The following is a 15,939-nucleotide window of genomic DNA, read 5'->3' on the forward strand; positions in this document are numbered from 1 at the left end:
AATCTAATGTAAGTTTTGAAGATTTCATTCCATCAATCTCTAAATTAAAAATAATGGAAATTGTTTGTTACATCCTCGGAAAGTTGGCTGTAATCAATCCCCTGTCAAGATATAAACATAGTATTCTGCATATTGATCATGCGCTATAAGAAAATTATGGTTTGCAAAAAAGGAGCCAGGGTCATACTCATAATTCATATGCGGCAACATTCAAAAGCTGTACGCATCTTAATTTATCTGCAAAAGCGTGCTGGTAAACAATACCCAGAAAAGAAAACTTCACGTTATACATTCATTTTCCATCATAATTTTCCCTTCCTGTACCAACCCCATTAGTCAAAATTGTCATTTACCTATTGTTGTTTTCGTGAGTTTGATGATGTAAAATGAAATGACCGTGGCTTGAAAAAAAATAGCTTCGATCTCACCATTTTTTATGTATGATAGGATGAATCAAATATAAGATATAATTAATCTTTTGTTTGATTTCACTTTACACTAATGAACTCAAAACATTAAATACTACATGGCAAAATCATTTTTTTATACATTATATTTTACAAAGGATAATGTATAAGAAATTTAATCTATTAATGAAAATGAGAAAAAAAGAATTTAGAACTTATGGCATGCCTTCGAAATATCAAATTTGAATTTTAAGAGTAAGATAAATAATGGGATAGAAAAAGAAACTTCATTATATATCATAATATAAATGTATAAAAAAAAAAGAAATATCCAAATAATACTTTATATTAATATCTAAGTTTATCAGTACTTGTTTATATTGAGACTTCAAAAAAAACAAATCAGTCCCAGTCTATGGTAATCATAGGCATGGCATTTTGTTTAGTATCATCCTAGGGCTATCTAATTACCATGATTTACAAATTTAATATAGTTTCAGAACTATTGACTTTGCCGGCAAAAAAAGTTGCTAGGCTTTGCCTGAAACGATGGAACACTGAACAAGTGACAAGACCACCACTTTGAACCAGATGAAAACGATATCATCGTCCAATTTGGCAAAAACTGTTGGAAGAAACTTCTTCAAAATGTACTTCCCTAACATCATTCATCAACATCCTTAAAATACCATTCGGGGACTTCTGAAGGCGAAGACAGCATGGCCACGCACTTAAACTGTTCCAAATAGGATCAAATTTCTGATCAGATAATATTGCACAGGTAACAGTGTCATGTCTTAAACTCTATAATTCATGATCCAAGCCCTTGATGTAAAATAAAAACTTCTAGCATCGTTCAGCCGCTTAAATAAACTGTGCCTAGTTAGGACGCTAATCCTACTATCATCTGGAGATGCAACATTGAACTTAAAACCAGATAATCACCTTATGCTGCATATACTTTTTTCTCACAGATCTCAAAGAACTTCCTCTTCGATTCAGATGTAAGGCATGGATGGAAAGGACACATCTCTTTAAGTCAATTGGTCTATAACCCGAGTAACATTGCAGTGCCTTGCTCTACAAAACAGGTAAAAGAATATGTTATCTCATGAAAAGTATGAACAACCTCAAAGAATTCTCTTGGTGATTATTGCTTCTGCTTTTACAAATGATCATTGCCATCTTTAAGAGTGTCTGGGTTTTAAGAGTGAAGTAGCCTTGTCCCACAGCCATCCAATTTCAAGGTTAACACTCCAAATTCATTTGTTGACCTTTGTCCATTACTCAGTGGATATACATTCATGTCAACACTTATGGCTAAACATCAAACTTCTCCTCCCAATGAACTTTTAATCCAATTGAAACCTTAGTCATTGTAAAATACAAAATTACTCTTTTTGGCATTTTGCATGATATTACCTCAGCTGATCAAGTAATTTGCAGGGCCAATAAAGTGCCAAAATGTTAAAATGAGACACCAACTCTCATATATGCAATGTGAGGACACTCAAACATAACAAAATATATAGATTTCTTACCCAAGGATGTGTTTTTGGTTGGATCATGAATCTTGAAAGAAAAATAGCTGCTGAGGCGACTATTGACGGTAAGAAATGTAGACAACCATAATCCAGCAAACTTAGCTCCGCAAGATAACAACTCAAAAACTCCAATTGCAGGTCTTGATACTGTAGAGCACACAAAGACTACAACATCAGTAAAATCTAACTTCAGGGATAAATTTAAGTATACTGATACAGTGTTCCGTGCTTACTTTGCATTTTTCATGTGCAGCTCTCATTATAATTCTGCACGCCCAACAAGAACATACCATTAGCCTCACTTCTTATCAAGAAGCAAATCACATTTGGGGGAGGAAAAAAGGATTGCATTGGTTAGAAAGAAAAGATAAAAACTTAAAACATTTTGACAGCATTCTTCTTGCCTGAGAAAATTCCTTGTAGTGGGAGTACCAATTTCAAATTTCAACAATTTAAGTATGTCTTTCTCCATCTCAACCACCTGCAAAGTTGTAAAGCTTTAATAGGTCAAAAGTCGAAACACAAGGAGAAAACGAGAGGAAAGACCAAAATAGAGATGTAAATACCTCTTCCTTGGTGTAAGAATTATCTGTTATGTAGCAAAAATCATCAATATGTGGAGGAGTGATCTCTTCATACTTTCTGTGTCATCAATGAACCATCAAGTCAATAACAAAATGAAATGAATTATCAAAAAAAAAAAAAAAAAAACTGGGTTAACGCGTTTACGAGGCAATAAGCATGCAAGAAACTCCAAGAAGTTGTAGCTTGTTCCTACTGATAGCATGAGAAGAGAGGAATCTATCAATGTATGACACTGTAAGATAAAGGGTGTCGGAAACAAGTTTGTATTCCTCAGTTACTTCCAACAACCATTCCATCAGAATTTCCCGCATATTCACTTTAATATCATTCTGCACCTCCTCCATGTAATTGGGCAACGGCCTTCTTTTCTCCTCAATCTGAATCAAAATCATCATTAGCCATAACAAGGCAAGCAATTGAGCTTATTATAATATTTTGCTCACCATGTTTCTCTCTTCAATTATCATGAGCATGAAACAGAGTCCCTACTACTTTTCCATAAACAAAAATAAAAATCCAAAGTATAAAGAATCCTAAACCCCAGATTTCGTTAATCAGATTTAAAAATCCCGAGACAAACGCATCAAACTTTTCCAAAGCGATGAAAAAAAAAACAAAATAATAAAGCAAAGAGAACACTTATAATATAGAATATAGGGAAAAAATTATTATTTGTCAATACCTCCAAAGAGCGGAGATGGTCATATATAGAAGATGAGTAAGAGCACTTGTTCAAATCGCCAAAGCTTTCATCAATAACAATATCGTTAGGCTCTTGCTTCTTTTCCTCTTTCAGTTCACATGTTGGCTTCGTCTTGCTACTTGGGTCTCTCTCATTCTTGGATCTGTATTTTGGGTTCTGAACCGACCCAATATCGGGCGAGTTGGTGAGTTCACCAAGAACGACTCGTTTCTTGGCCAAGGGAGGTTGCAGAAGAAAAGAGTGAGTGACGGAGGCTCGCTTCTTAGATTGAGATGAAGAGCGCGTTAACGGCACGAGGTTCTCTTGATCAACTTCCATTTTGGTGATGACTCAAAAAGGATTATTGCAGGATTCATAAAACTTCTTGTTTTCTTTTTAAAAGGTTATTATTATTATATAAGAAAAGGTAAGGGGAAAAGAGAGAGGGAGATTGTACGGATACCGCCATTCTTTATTTTGAAATGATTTTTCCCGCTTTTTAATGACGGTTTCTTGATTTGATCTGCTAGCTTTGTTAATTGTTATGGAGCAACCCTAAAAACGACGTCGATTTACTCTTGCAACTTAATTTTTACATTGATTATTATATTTCTAATCCAATTAACACATCCTAATACAAAACATTTCTCGAATATAAATTATTAAAACTGATAAAAATCAACACTATATACTTACATAGATTAAATTTAACACTTATTTTTCAATTGATGTAATCTTATCATTATTTTTTTAGATTTGAAAATAAATTTGCTATTGTATTTTTTTTATTTTAAAATAAATTTTATTAAAATGTAATAATTAAAAATTATGTTTTTAAAAAATATTGAAAATAACAAAAAAATGTCAAGACCCACTGAAAAAAACTAAAATGGAGAGGACCCTGTCCAGAAACAAAAATTAAATGATTTTCCGATAGATAATGAGAGAAATCAAGGAACTAGCTTAGGGTGAAGCAGGCAAACATCTTTCCATACTACAATTTTCCTTAACGAGGAAAACTATATTAACTCATAATGAAAAAATCCGGTTATCTTTGACTAATTATCAGGCCTTGAATGGTTACTTCAACACACCTTAGTCACAGTTTCTCTTTTACTGCGATTTTTTAAATTATAAAATTCGAACTCAAATCCCGAAACCGGTTTCAATACCACTACCACTGAACCACAGTTATTTATTGCTGCCAGTAAACTATTAAAACAGATAAAAATCGACTTTATTAGTAAATTACAAAATACAGACAACAAATGCACTTTCGATGTTTGGATGACGGTCTCAGCATAAGCGAATTGTTCATTCCATGGCAAATGCAAACTTTGTTTAGTTCGGGGGATTCTTTTTTTTCTTTTTCTAGCTTTAGGTGTCTGGTTAAAATTTCTCCTAGGACAATGAAAAATACAAAATTCATTTTCTCAACTACCAAATTCCTTGTCTGGAGCCTGCCTCCTATGCATTAATTTAAAACGACAGGGAGCTTTTGCTTCTCAATCAGGATTTTGAAAATCTAAATCAGCTGCATGAATCCCTCATTTCACCATTTGAGTTCTCTTTCTAGATCCCGATCTGTCAATTTTTCTTTGGACGAGCCAAGGTAATATCATTTTTTGAAACTTTTTTTGCGGCGGTTTCGTGAATAGATGATGAATTGTTGAAGCTCCAGCGAGCATTGTCAAACCATTTGCTGACCTGCACAATACAAGAAGCAAAATCAAAAAATTAAAAAAAAAAATTAGGTTGATGAAAACTTTTAAGAAAAAAGTGAGGTAATTGGGAAAAGACAACATTTAGTTGCTGCAAGTAGAGAAAGCTAAGACCTGCATGAAAGTAATTTCTAGCTCTTTAGCCAAACTCTCTTTCGTGGCTCGGTCAGGATACTGGTTTTCCTTGAAAGATTTATAAAGTCTCTGCAAAGCAAAAAAAAAAAAAAAAAAATCAACCAAATAATCAACCAAAAATTTATAAATCTATACTCTTTCAGAAGAAAACAAAGTATTAATCAAATTAATCTCTATTAGTTTCACAAACAAAAGCTTTGATTATACAGAAGTTTTGCTGTTGCTCCTGAGTTATCAAAGTCATATAAGACACTATATATTTACCTGCTTTACAGCTTCTCCTAGTCTTCTATATGTTGATGAACCTGCTTTTTTGCCACTTGAACCAGATGCAGATGCGCCTCCCTTGAATTCAGCAGGTGATAAATCTGTACCCTTAAAATTTGACTTCTGGCGAGTTCTTCTCCTAGGTTTATGCTCAGTCTCTTCTGGATTTGGATTTAAACCATCGGAAATTGATACACTCCTACTTAAAGAAGCATTTCCATTTGCTGGTGCTGTTGCCGTTGCTGCTTCTGCGGTACATTTCATCCTTTTTCTTGGTGCAGTGGTATCACTCCAATCTTCATCATCACTGGAACTTGAAGGAACATTGCCATATGTCTCCTGTATATAGCCAAAAGAAAGATATAAGAAAGGGAATAAAAAGAATCAAGAATGTTTGAACATTATTAAGAATAAGAACAGCATCATAATGATCACAAAGTAAATAACCAAAAATTTTTAAATGACTGAACCAACGAAAGCACACCAAATAGAAGCCATTTTGGCGAGTGACTCTATCATGCAAAAAGTTATATGAAATATAAAAGCAATGGATCTTGGCAAGTTTTCTATATGGGGAAAAACAAAAGCCACAAATATAAGAGAGGAAAGAGAACCATGTCTAAGAAACTACTTTAATTTTAAATGACACTCACATCATATAACCTTTTGTAGTCCATCCTTTCGATGCTTCGTTTCTTAGAAACAACAGCACCATATAGTCCGGTAGCTGATTCCATTATTGATAACAGCTCATCATTTAAAGACTCTTTTCCACCAAGTTTAGGTTTTCGCCCCTTGGAATCTTTGGAAGCACTATTAGACATTGGGCCTTCACCTTTTTGGGAAGAACTATCATATTCCAACATAGCACCAAGACCCTCAGAATCAGATGTAAAATCTGAACTTGAACTTCCCGGCTTAGCCACATTATCATGATCTCGACCATCAGGATCATAATCATCATCCTCTGAGTCATCAGATGGAAGCCCCAAATACGGATCGACGTTAGCTGGTACTTCCAATTCCTCAGATGTAGAAGTGAAATCAGATTCATCAAAACTTAACTCATTTTCTTGATCCTTCTCATCAGTTTCTGAACTATCAGGATTATAATCATTATCATCAGAATCATCTGAAGGTAGTCCAAAGTTAGGATCCTGCTTTTGTCCACCTGAAGCTACTGCTGCCTCAGGAAAGACCTTCTGTTGATAGGAAGGAGCACGGTGAGGAATAAAAAAATAATCAAACTAAGTATGATCTAATGAAAAGAAGGAAAATCGATTATTGACCTCCCAATTGTCAGTGAGAGAAAAACTTGTTCCTTGAGATTCATTAACCAATTCAATACAATCAACTTTGCAATCGCATTCAGGGCATAACCAACCCTCATCATCGGGAGGAACTGTATTAACAGGGTAAGGAAAAAGAAGAGCATTAATGACAATAAAACAATTAAAAACCCATTATAGCATTTATTACTCTCAAGCAGGCAATAGAAAGTATTACTGTCTTCTTTTAACAAAGGCGGTTGCAAGCAATATTGATGGAATCCACGGTCACAAGCACCATCACAGAGTATGATATCATTGTTGGCAGACAGGTCCTTGGACCCACATTTTGCACAGAATATCTGCATTTAAAGGATTTCATGTCTAAGCATTTCTAATTCTAAGACGCAAATTATTATCATCAATAAGAAAATAGCAACTAAGAATATATAAACAATGGTTATAACTATGGTTCTCCTACATCCTCACTGTCAATTTGTCCTTCAGAATCAAATAAAGATTCTGGAAGCCTTCCTTCAGCACATAATGAATCTATTCGTTGAAATAGATCTCTAATTTTCAATTTGCGTCGAAGAATTTCAGATGTAGCACGTTGAAGCTCCTTCTCTGGCTTTAACTTTTCTAGGCTGCAGTTTGCACAAACAGTCCAAAGCAACAAACATACATTAGCTATCCATGGGGAATTGGACAATCATACTACTCTGATGACAGATACACAGATGTAAAGGATCAATTTCAGTTCCAAAAGGTGACAACTTTGCATTTGATCCAATATTTCAACTTTGTTTGTCTTAAGTGTTTCAGCAAAACCTATTCTCTGCAGATTTGTGATGAATTTATCCTCAAATCTCATCTGCCAGTACATAAAGTAAGATAACAAAGTTATACTATACAATAAATGATTGTGGATTATAAATCTATAATATCTGATTGTGGAATCAATCTAAAAGCGAATTCATTTTTAACACTATAATTGTGCAAACAGTTGATTTCACTACTAATAATACACTTAATTTTCAAATAATTTCTTCCTATTTGATGAATACCATCTCTGGGAAATTGCAAAGTACATAAGGATCTTTGTAGGTCAATATCTCTTTAATAATAATAGCATAGATAAAACCATGGAAAGGATACTGAATCAATTACACTGATGGTGAAATAATTAAGGATGAAATGAGAAAATGAGGAAGACACTAGAGCGTAATACTAAGAAAGCTTGCAGAAGGCTAAATAAATATACAAGCCCTGATCCTTGAAACTAATTCTGTTCATGACAAATTGACAATGAAGATTCAATGCTAAGCTATTATAGTCACCTTATTCTATAAACTTTGAAATTGGCATCAGACAATATATTCTCAAAGCAATACATGTTGATGGAAGTAAGTAGGTAATGGACCATCAGAGAGTGACAATTACAAGGGATGTTTACATGATTAAACTCACACTTTGCTTTGTCCTCCCTTTGGCAATTTAATGTATCACATTTAACACCAAAACAAAAACATTTTGTGACATTATCATGAAAATTAGCTCATAAAAAATATTGTGGCAAAGAGATACAAGATAAAACAGTAAAATAAACACACCTTAGTCCCTTCCAGCCTTCTGTAGAATATGCAGCAATCAGGCTTCGCTCATAGTTTATTCGATTCAATAAATACCTAAGATGTGCCCTGATTCTTGAATATTCATCAACAACTTCTCCCTTTTCCCTCCTCTTCCTCTTCCTCTTCCTCCTTTTTTGCTGCTTGCTAGAACCAACATCAGCCAAACTATTGCTCGACTCACTAGCTTTAGATTTCTCCTGCGACTTTGAACGCAAAATCCTGTCATTGCTTGTCAAAGATCTTAGCATATATTTCTTCTTTATCATTTTTGAAGTTTTTCCATCCCTGTGTCGGCCAGAATTATTGGGTAAATTCTTAGGTGTTGTTTCATGCTGTTCTGCACCAGAATTGTTTGCCATGTTTTCACAATGGAGCCTTGGTTGTTGAATGCTAGGATTTTCCAAAGCAAATTCTTGAGGCAATGCTAAAGGATCAACAAGAGAACTTTTACTAGTCTGAATAACATTGCTCACACCTTCAGAAGGTGATTGTAAATGTTTGCCACAATTACCCTTGTTCGTATCTTCAGGATTCAATTGCAAGGCTTGATTAAAAACATTAACAGATACTGCAGTAGTGCTTTTTTCTATACCATTTGGTAAACTTTCAGAATCAAGCTGTCGTCCCTGCTCCGGTGGCTCACTAAGTACCTTACATATGTTTTCAGAACCAAAGCTAACTGTTGGCTCTGCACTGCCTAGTTGGGGACACAAAAGTTTATCAGTCTGAGTGTACTTACTTGAATCTTCTGGCAACAGCCCTAAACTTTTAGTAATAGCATTCTGGGAAAAATCTTCAGAAAATGGTTGCAAATGTTTGGCAGGAAGGCCACAAACCAAAGTACAGGATGCTTCATGTTTATTGTGAACAATTTCAGAACCAGACTGGATCTTATTTTCTGATGTTTCCTTGTGCACATATCCAAAACCATACTCATGTATCTTTCCTGATACAGTTTCTTGAGGGCAAAAACTTTTATCAGTATTATTATGATTGGTCACACCTTTAGGAAGCAGTCCCAAATATTCAGGGGAAGAATTCTTAGCCACATATTCAGAAGATGGTTCGCGAATGCTGGAGCGAGACTCAACAGTGGCAATTTCTGCTGATTCATTTTGTGTTATTGCATAGCCACATTGATGTTTATTTTCTGAAAGTTCAGAAAGTAAATATTCACTACGAAATTCATGGGCCTGCTCTGATGTGCTTTCTTCAGGGCAAAAATGGTTTCCTTTTTTACTCTTTGCTTGTGATGGAGAAATGCCCATATGTTCAACCTTGAACATATCAGTTAGAAGGCTAACAATGACACATACCAGCACCATAATACAACAATAAGTTGGGGATTTATAATTTTAACAAATAAATAAATTAATAAAGTTTGATAGAGTGGTAAAGTAAAATTATACAGATGGTACAATCCAAAGATCCAAACATACAATTTAAAATCCAAAAACTGTATATGTTTCAACTAAAATTGACTACTAAAAGAACAAGTCTTACCAATCACAGTTCGTAAGAATATTTTGTGTTGCATTCCATGTGCCAGCAGCATACAGTCTACGATCTGATTTAGCTGAGGAGACTCTGAGGGATGGAAATGTTATCGGGTTCAATATTAATTAACCAACCAAAATAAGTAAATATCAACTATGGAAAGTTTAATGCTACAGCAGACGTAAACCACTCAAAAGGAAACACAGAAAAGGAAATAATAATGAATAGAATAAGAAATCATAAGACATTAAGCTTCATTAGAAACCAAATTATTGCCAGTTTTACTACTTGGTTGTTGATAGGCTACCGATTAAAGTTCCCTGGACAGCAATAAATACAACCATTTATTTTCCCAAGCTAGGCCCAAACAAAAGGTGCCCAATGAGACTCCTGTATTTATACCTTTGAACATGGAAAACACTATAATAAGGAGAAAAGGGAAGAAGAAAAAAAAAACTACCATGTCTACCCATATAATAGATAGTAATTATTATAAGAAACTTCAAGTGATTTTTACTGTATTTTCAACAACACTGATAAATCAACTCCCTCATATGCCAAACTTGAGCCTTGCTTCCCAAGATAATTACGATTTTTTAACAACTCTTGTAAAACAAGGGGGAGGGTGATTTCACTAATTTGAAACAGCAATACATCACCCAACCGACCATGTATCACAAAACTTCTTTGTCCTTTTTGATAAAAAAAAACAAAGGAAGATTGAAACATGCCTAAAAAAAATAAAGCTAAATGCCCTAATGGACCACATCAAAGCTCCTTATATATCAAACTATGATATTAATTACATAATTTTTTAGCTTGATATAGCAATCAAATTTTTTGATTCACATGGACAATCTTGACGAAACGAAGGCATAATTCGACTAAAAATAGGCAGTAGAATTAATGGCAAAAGAATAATTTACTTGGAAACAATGCAAGAAATCAACATATCATATAAAGATGTCAAAATGATAACTAAGAACAAATTGCTCGGAGCAGACTCCAAAAAGAGCTACCATAAAACAACTATCTCCTCAACGACAAGGTCATTGCATACCCTAACGTAACTTTCCATTCATAACTCAGCACCATTCATGCAATTGAGAATATGCATTTTCAAATGTACATCTCTTTAATTCACTACCATTATCCTATACTGGATACTACTTTAACTAAACAGTTTACCAATCTTATCAGCATTTAACAAAGAAATCTTCAAAATCTAGATATCATTTTCTAAACCAAACCCTAGATGATAACATCATTCAGTTCCATTTAACGAAGAAATTGCGACCTTCAGCTTAAATAGTTAAGCTTGCACGGAATACGAAACTTATGTAAATAAAACGTAAACTGAGCACACATACAGTAACCTAAGTTAAGATTATCAGCTCCGTGAAGAAAAATGAGAGAACGTTTGAAAACTTTTCCGCCTTTTTTTTTTTTAATCTTAACCTCGGTTTTCTCGGCAACCAAATAAAGATAGACAAAGAAAAAATTGAAGAAAAAATTTCTAAAAGCTTAACTGAGATGGCATTTTGAATATTTTGTTGACAAGCGAAAGCAACAAAAGCATTAGATTCGAAATTATTAGCGGTCCAACTTTCTCAGCCATTTTTTTTCTTTTCTTTTCCGTCAACGAAAAATCAAATAAACAAACAACAAAAAAAAAATAGATGTTAAAGGAACTGACCTTGAATCTCGCGCGTTTTGCAAATATACAGAGAGAGAAGGAGATTTTTTTGAGCAGCTATGATAGAAGAAGGGAGAGGGAAAGAAAAGAAAATAGGAAGAAAAAAAAAAGGGAAAAAAAGCGGTGGAGAGAGAGAGTGGAGTGTTTGTGTAATAATGAAAAGGGCCTGTAAATCTGGGCCACCGTCGCTGAATGAGCGAGAGAGAGAGAGAGAGAGAGAGAGAGAGAGAGAGAGAGATTTGCGATTGCAGCGTAGAATGTTCTTCTCCACTTTATATGGGCTGGGCTGTCCCTTTGGGCTTAATCTTTTTTTCAAAAAAATTAAAATGTTTATTTGAGGCTTTGGCCCAGCAGCTCATGTCCTCCCTTCCGGGTTTAGTTGCAGGCCTAGGAACGGTTCACCTATTTATTTTGCTGAAACTCAGGCATTATCCCCTACCAATGTAAAAGAAACAACAAAGCGTTAATCATGTAAGTGTTTTCTTTGTTCAGAAATACTAGAATAATACTAATAATTACTAAAATTCGAAATTAAAATGTTTTATTAATTGAAATTTGAAATAACAAAGGCTAGCATTTTACCCAACAAAAAGCCTATTTTCTAATGTTCATAACAGGGCCTAGATGATGATAGCATCAATATCTTATATATTTGTTCAAATCCGATTTGATATGGTAATTCGGATTTCAAATTTTGTTTTAAGTTTATTTAGATAACTTTTAAAAATATAATAAAAACATGATATTTTTATTTAATTCTCAGTATTTTTTGTCTTTTTCTTTTATTAAATTTTAAAACATTATCTTAACATCTTTTTTTTAATGTAGGGATAGAGTCATGCACCCAAATCCGCCTCTGCTTCTGGTTTTAATACATGTGGTATTACTCAAGTCATGTGATGATTAGAGATTGACAGATGGGTTGATCACGATCAAGAAATTAAGATTTGGCGACTCCATAGACGAACTGTGAATTGACCACTTTTTTCCTGCAGTTTGATTACTTAGAAAACAAAGAAAGGGAATTAAAAGAATCCAGAATGTTTGAACATCATCCTCACCATCATGCTTTTCTGTGTTGGTTTCTAAGAAACTCAAACCCAATTCAGCGGTGCCGACTAGTTAGTTTTATGCATAGCACTCGAGCCCCAGTGGCAGATTTTTACTTTATGATCTGTTTTTCAGCAACCAAATCAATAACAGCATGACTCCATTTGGAAATGAAAGTCTGTACTTTTGTGTTATTGTTTCGATGAATTATGGAGTAAAAACTTCAATTTGCTTTGGACTTTTGGGAACACTGAATTACAATTTAGAATTTTGGAACCACCCACTTATTTTGACTAGCTACTTTTACTTTCTCTACATGACTAGAAATCATCTCCAAGCTTTCAACCATTTGCAACCCAAATGGCTAGGTCCACGTTGTCTAATTTTTAACCTTTTTTCCAAGCAAAATTGAACTGATCAGAGTCAAATAACGTGCGAGGGTGAAGTTTCAGAGAAGCAAGTAAAAAACAAAAGTCCAAGTTAGGTTGTTCAGCCGTGCATTTATTTTCATTCCCGCCCCCACCATGCAGCAATCCTTTAAAAAAGCCTTGGTAAACGAAACAAAGGAAGGAACAAGCCAACATCAAAGTCACGTCTATAAACCAAAATTCAAATAAAACAATGATGGTGCCGAATGGAACGTATCACATACTCCAGTGATTTAGTTCTGATTTTACATATAGTCTTAATGAAGTGAAAAATGTAAAAGAAAATTTTAAATTTAAATTGATTAAATATTATTTTTTAAAAATAATTATATAAATTAATCAAATTAATTCTAAAGCTCAAATGATGATATTTTGAAATAAGAAAACTTATCTTCTTAATTTGAGCGATAACTTTAAGCTCAATGAGTGTAATAAAAAAATATATTGCCTGTCACAATCAATAGATAGAATAGGGACTAAGGTGACCATTTGAAGCACTGTAAGGCAATACAAGTGTTTGTAGTAATAATCCATTGAAGACTTGAAGTAACAACAATGATATTGCTGTGGAATAATAAAAGTCTAACAGTAGAAATCTCGCTTGTACGTATTTTTAAAGTCTACACAACAAATTTTACTTTATGATTTAATGTTATAAGATACATTGGCCATATAAGAAAATAATTTGAAAAAAATCTACATATATATGCCAAATAAAATAACGTCATTTAAATATCATTGTTATTATATTATTACTAATATACAATTATTTAAAAACGATAAAAGTTATATACACATAAAAACTTAGACACTACACATAATCAAAATTTTTAATCTAATAAAAATACCATCTTATTCCTTTATTTTTAAGATTGTCATTACAAAATAGTTATATGTATGTATGTGTATTTTTTTTTTAATTACAAATGGTTTCCTTCTTTATTACAAAACTCTACCATTTAATTTTAGTAATATTAGTTAATTAAATAATTAATTAATTATAATGAAAGTCGAAGCAAAAGTTATGTGTTACGTACGATCCATTGAAACTAGATTGACCATGAAGCGATATAAGATGTTGGTACCAATGCAGACCAAAGTGCGCAAATTCATATTAAAAAACAAAAGAATCCCTCGGCCTCCTCTCGGTTTTACACCACGTGAAAACCGCAAAAAAGGAAGCATCCTTGACGCCCCCCCCCCCCCCCCCCCCCGGGTGGCGCCATTGCTCCGTGAAAACATTTCACGTGCAAAACTTCTATGCCAAATCATTGTTCAAAGCGCATAGATTAATAGACTTTTGGCTTGAAAACCATGAGCCTACCAATCACTAGTTCTCACTTTCCTCTGCTTCTTCCTTTCTTCCACGTTTTCTCCACTCCCCCACCCCCCTCCACTATATATTTTTTTTCTTAACTATGGAGGCTGTTTACAAGAAAAAAAAAAATTTCTCAGAATTCAAGTTTAAAATGTCATTTTAGAAATAATTAATTAATATAATAATAAGTAATAAGAAGTTAGTTCCTTTTGGTTTGTCATTTTGTGTTTGGTTGTTGGAGGTGAAACTAAATAATATAACATGAGAAAAGATTTGATAATATCAGCTGCATATATATTTTTTGAGTAGACTTTGAAAGTCGGTTGGAATTTTGGTTTTGTTCGGTGTCTATGATTATAATGCGGCCCTTTTGACTGAAAAATTAAGGCAACGACCGACCGACCGACCTCCTGGTTTTCTAATGGATCCCATCCCGCAGTCCAATCCAAGCGCAAAATCTAACGTCTAACATAAAATGAAATTAATTATATGATTAAATAAAATGACATGTGTCCTTAAAAAAATTAAGGTCAACATGTACCTAAGGTGTTGCAAATTAAAGTTAAGGATTGAGGTAAGACTTTTTATGTGGCAATTTAATTAATTTCAAAAGCATTTTTGTAGTCTTGTTGAGGGAGAGAATTGGAAGATGACATATGCAAGAACATGAGAGAGCAAATGGATATTAATTAGACGGAGATTTTTTTGATGGTTTGACAACGCTTGCAACTTGGAGAGGGAAGAAAAGGAAATAAAAGAAAGTATAAAAATAATATATTGACTTAAATTAAATTATTAAATAATGTATTTGAAATATTTAATTATTTTATATAATATATTTCTTTTACAATAAATGATATAATGCATGAAATATTTGAGTATTATATTTTTATCGTACAAAGATTATCAATTTCTAACAACATTTCATTATAAATAAATATTAAAAAATAATTTAAAATTTTTATTCGAGTAAATATCATATCGGTTCAACATTTTACAGTATTTATGCTTTCAATTTCTTGTGTTATAAGTTGAAATTAATCAACAAAATATATTAAAATTAATATTTTATATAATTAATTCATATCATCATCTTTAAGATATGAACTTTACCAAATTTTAAATTTAAATTTTAATATATATAATTTTTTTAATTTTTAACTGTGGTTTATCGATTTTTTTTTTTAAATTAACAAAATGCTATCAGTAGACTTTGATATCACTTTAAAAAAGGAATTGACAGTATCTTTTGCATCAAACAATTCAACACATTAAAATGCATTTTTATTACTAATACATATCTCCTCCCTCAAATCTAACCTAACGCATGTAAATGAGTAGAGAACACAAACTTGTCCACCATGGAGTAGCTCGTAACTTTGTCCACAAGATTTATTGTGACGAAATCGAGGTTCACATGCATATGTTACGGCTTAAAGAGTAACCTTTAATCTCATATTGAATATAAAAAAAAAATCATTACGAGATATATAAGAATTCACATCATTTTTTTTTTTATGAATCACTTTTTGTAGAATAAAATCGTGAGATCAAAGGGATCAGATCGGATAATATCTCATAAGAGGTATGAACCGTAACAGTTAAGCTGATCTGAAACGTCGAATGAGTTGATGTTCGGGTCTCGGAGTCACGCGGATTCGAAACTTATATCTTGACCTGTGACAAGTGATATCAGAATCAGTTATA

At 33.2% G+C, this 15,939-nt stretch overlaps 2 protein-coding genes across 3 annotated transcripts; both read right to left on the bottom strand.

Moving 5' to 3' along the window:
• Nucleotides 1-691: 691 nt before the first annotated feature.
• LOC111308991 (G2/mitotic-specific cyclin C13-1-like) lies at nt 692-3,634 on the bottom strand. Its single transcript, XM_022907729.2, has 8 exons — nt 3,219-3,634; nt 2,681-2,913; nt 2,518-2,593; nt 2,356-2,432; nt 2,185-2,218; nt 1,949-2,098; nt 1,353-1,487; nt 692-1,143 (listed from the first exon to the last, which is right to left on the bottom strand). The coding sequence occupies exons 1-8, from the start codon at nt 3,555-3,557 to the stop codon at nt 1,072-1,074; spliced, it is 1,116 nt and encodes a 371-aa protein (XP_022763464.2). The 5' UTR covers nt 3,558-3,634; the 3' UTR covers nt 692-1,071.
• A 799-nt stretch (nt 3,635-4,433) lies between these two features.
• Nucleotides 4,434-11,561, bottom strand: LOC111308989 (homeobox protein HAT3.1-like). 2 transcript variants are annotated; one of them, XM_022907728.2, is made up of 10 exons: nt 11,437-11,561; nt 9,747-9,830; nt 8,223-9,520; nt 7,091-7,256; nt 6,848-6,971; nt 6,631-6,743; nt 5,995-6,543; nt 5,339-5,680; nt 5,054-5,143; nt 4,434-4,925 (listed from the first exon to the last, which is right to left on the bottom strand). In XM_022907728.2, the coding sequence occupies exons 3-10, from the start codon at nt 9,509-9,511 to the stop codon at nt 4,806-4,808; spliced, it is 2,793 nt and encodes a 930-aa protein (XP_022763463.2). In that variant the 5' UTR covers nt 9,512-9,520; nt 9,747-9,830; nt 11,437-11,561; the 3' UTR covers nt 4,434-4,805. The 2 variants fall into 2 exon arrangements, with proteins under 2 accessions (XP_022763463.2, XP_022763462.2); XM_022907727.2 differs by having other exon boundaries at nt 8,223-9,542.
• Nucleotides 11,562-15,939: the final 4,378 nt, after the last annotated feature.

This window comes from Durio zibethinus, chromosome 2 (assembly GCF_047325235.1).
Source record: "Durio zibethinus cultivar Kanyao isolate XHJ-2024 chromosome 2, ASM4732523v1, whole genome shotgun sequence".
Classification (NCBI taxonomy): Eukaryota; Viridiplantae; Streptophyta; class Magnoliopsida; order Malvales; family Malvaceae; genus Durio; species Durio zibethinus.

Excerpts from the sequence above, each read along its gene's own strand:
- LOC111308991 (XM_022907729.2), bottom strand. The coding sequence starts at position 3,557 with ATGGAAGTTGATCAAGAGAACCTCGTGCCGTTAACGCGCTCTTCATCT. Across the intron at positions 2,594-2,680 it reads TCTTGCATGCTTATTGCCTC|AAAGTATGAAGAGATCACTC; the intron begins GTAAACGCGTTA and ends TTGATGACACAG. Across the intron at positions 1,144-1,352 it reads AAAAGTATATGCAGCATAAG|TTTAAGTGCGTGGCCATGCT; the intron begins GTGATTATCTGG and ends TATTTGGAACAG.
- LOC111308989 (XM_022907727.2), bottom strand. The coding sequence starts at position 9,529 with ATGTTCAAGGTTGAACATATGGGCATTTCTCCATCACAAGCAAAGAGT. Across the intron at positions 7,257-8,222 it reads GAAGGCTGGAAGGGACTAAG|CCTAGAAAAGTTAAAGCCAG; the intron begins GTGTGTTTATTT and ends TGCAAACTGCAG. Across the intron at positions 5,144-5,338 it reads TAGGAGAAGCTGTAAAGCAG|AGACTTTATAAATCTTTCAA; the intron begins GTAAATATATAG and ends TTTGCTTTGCAG.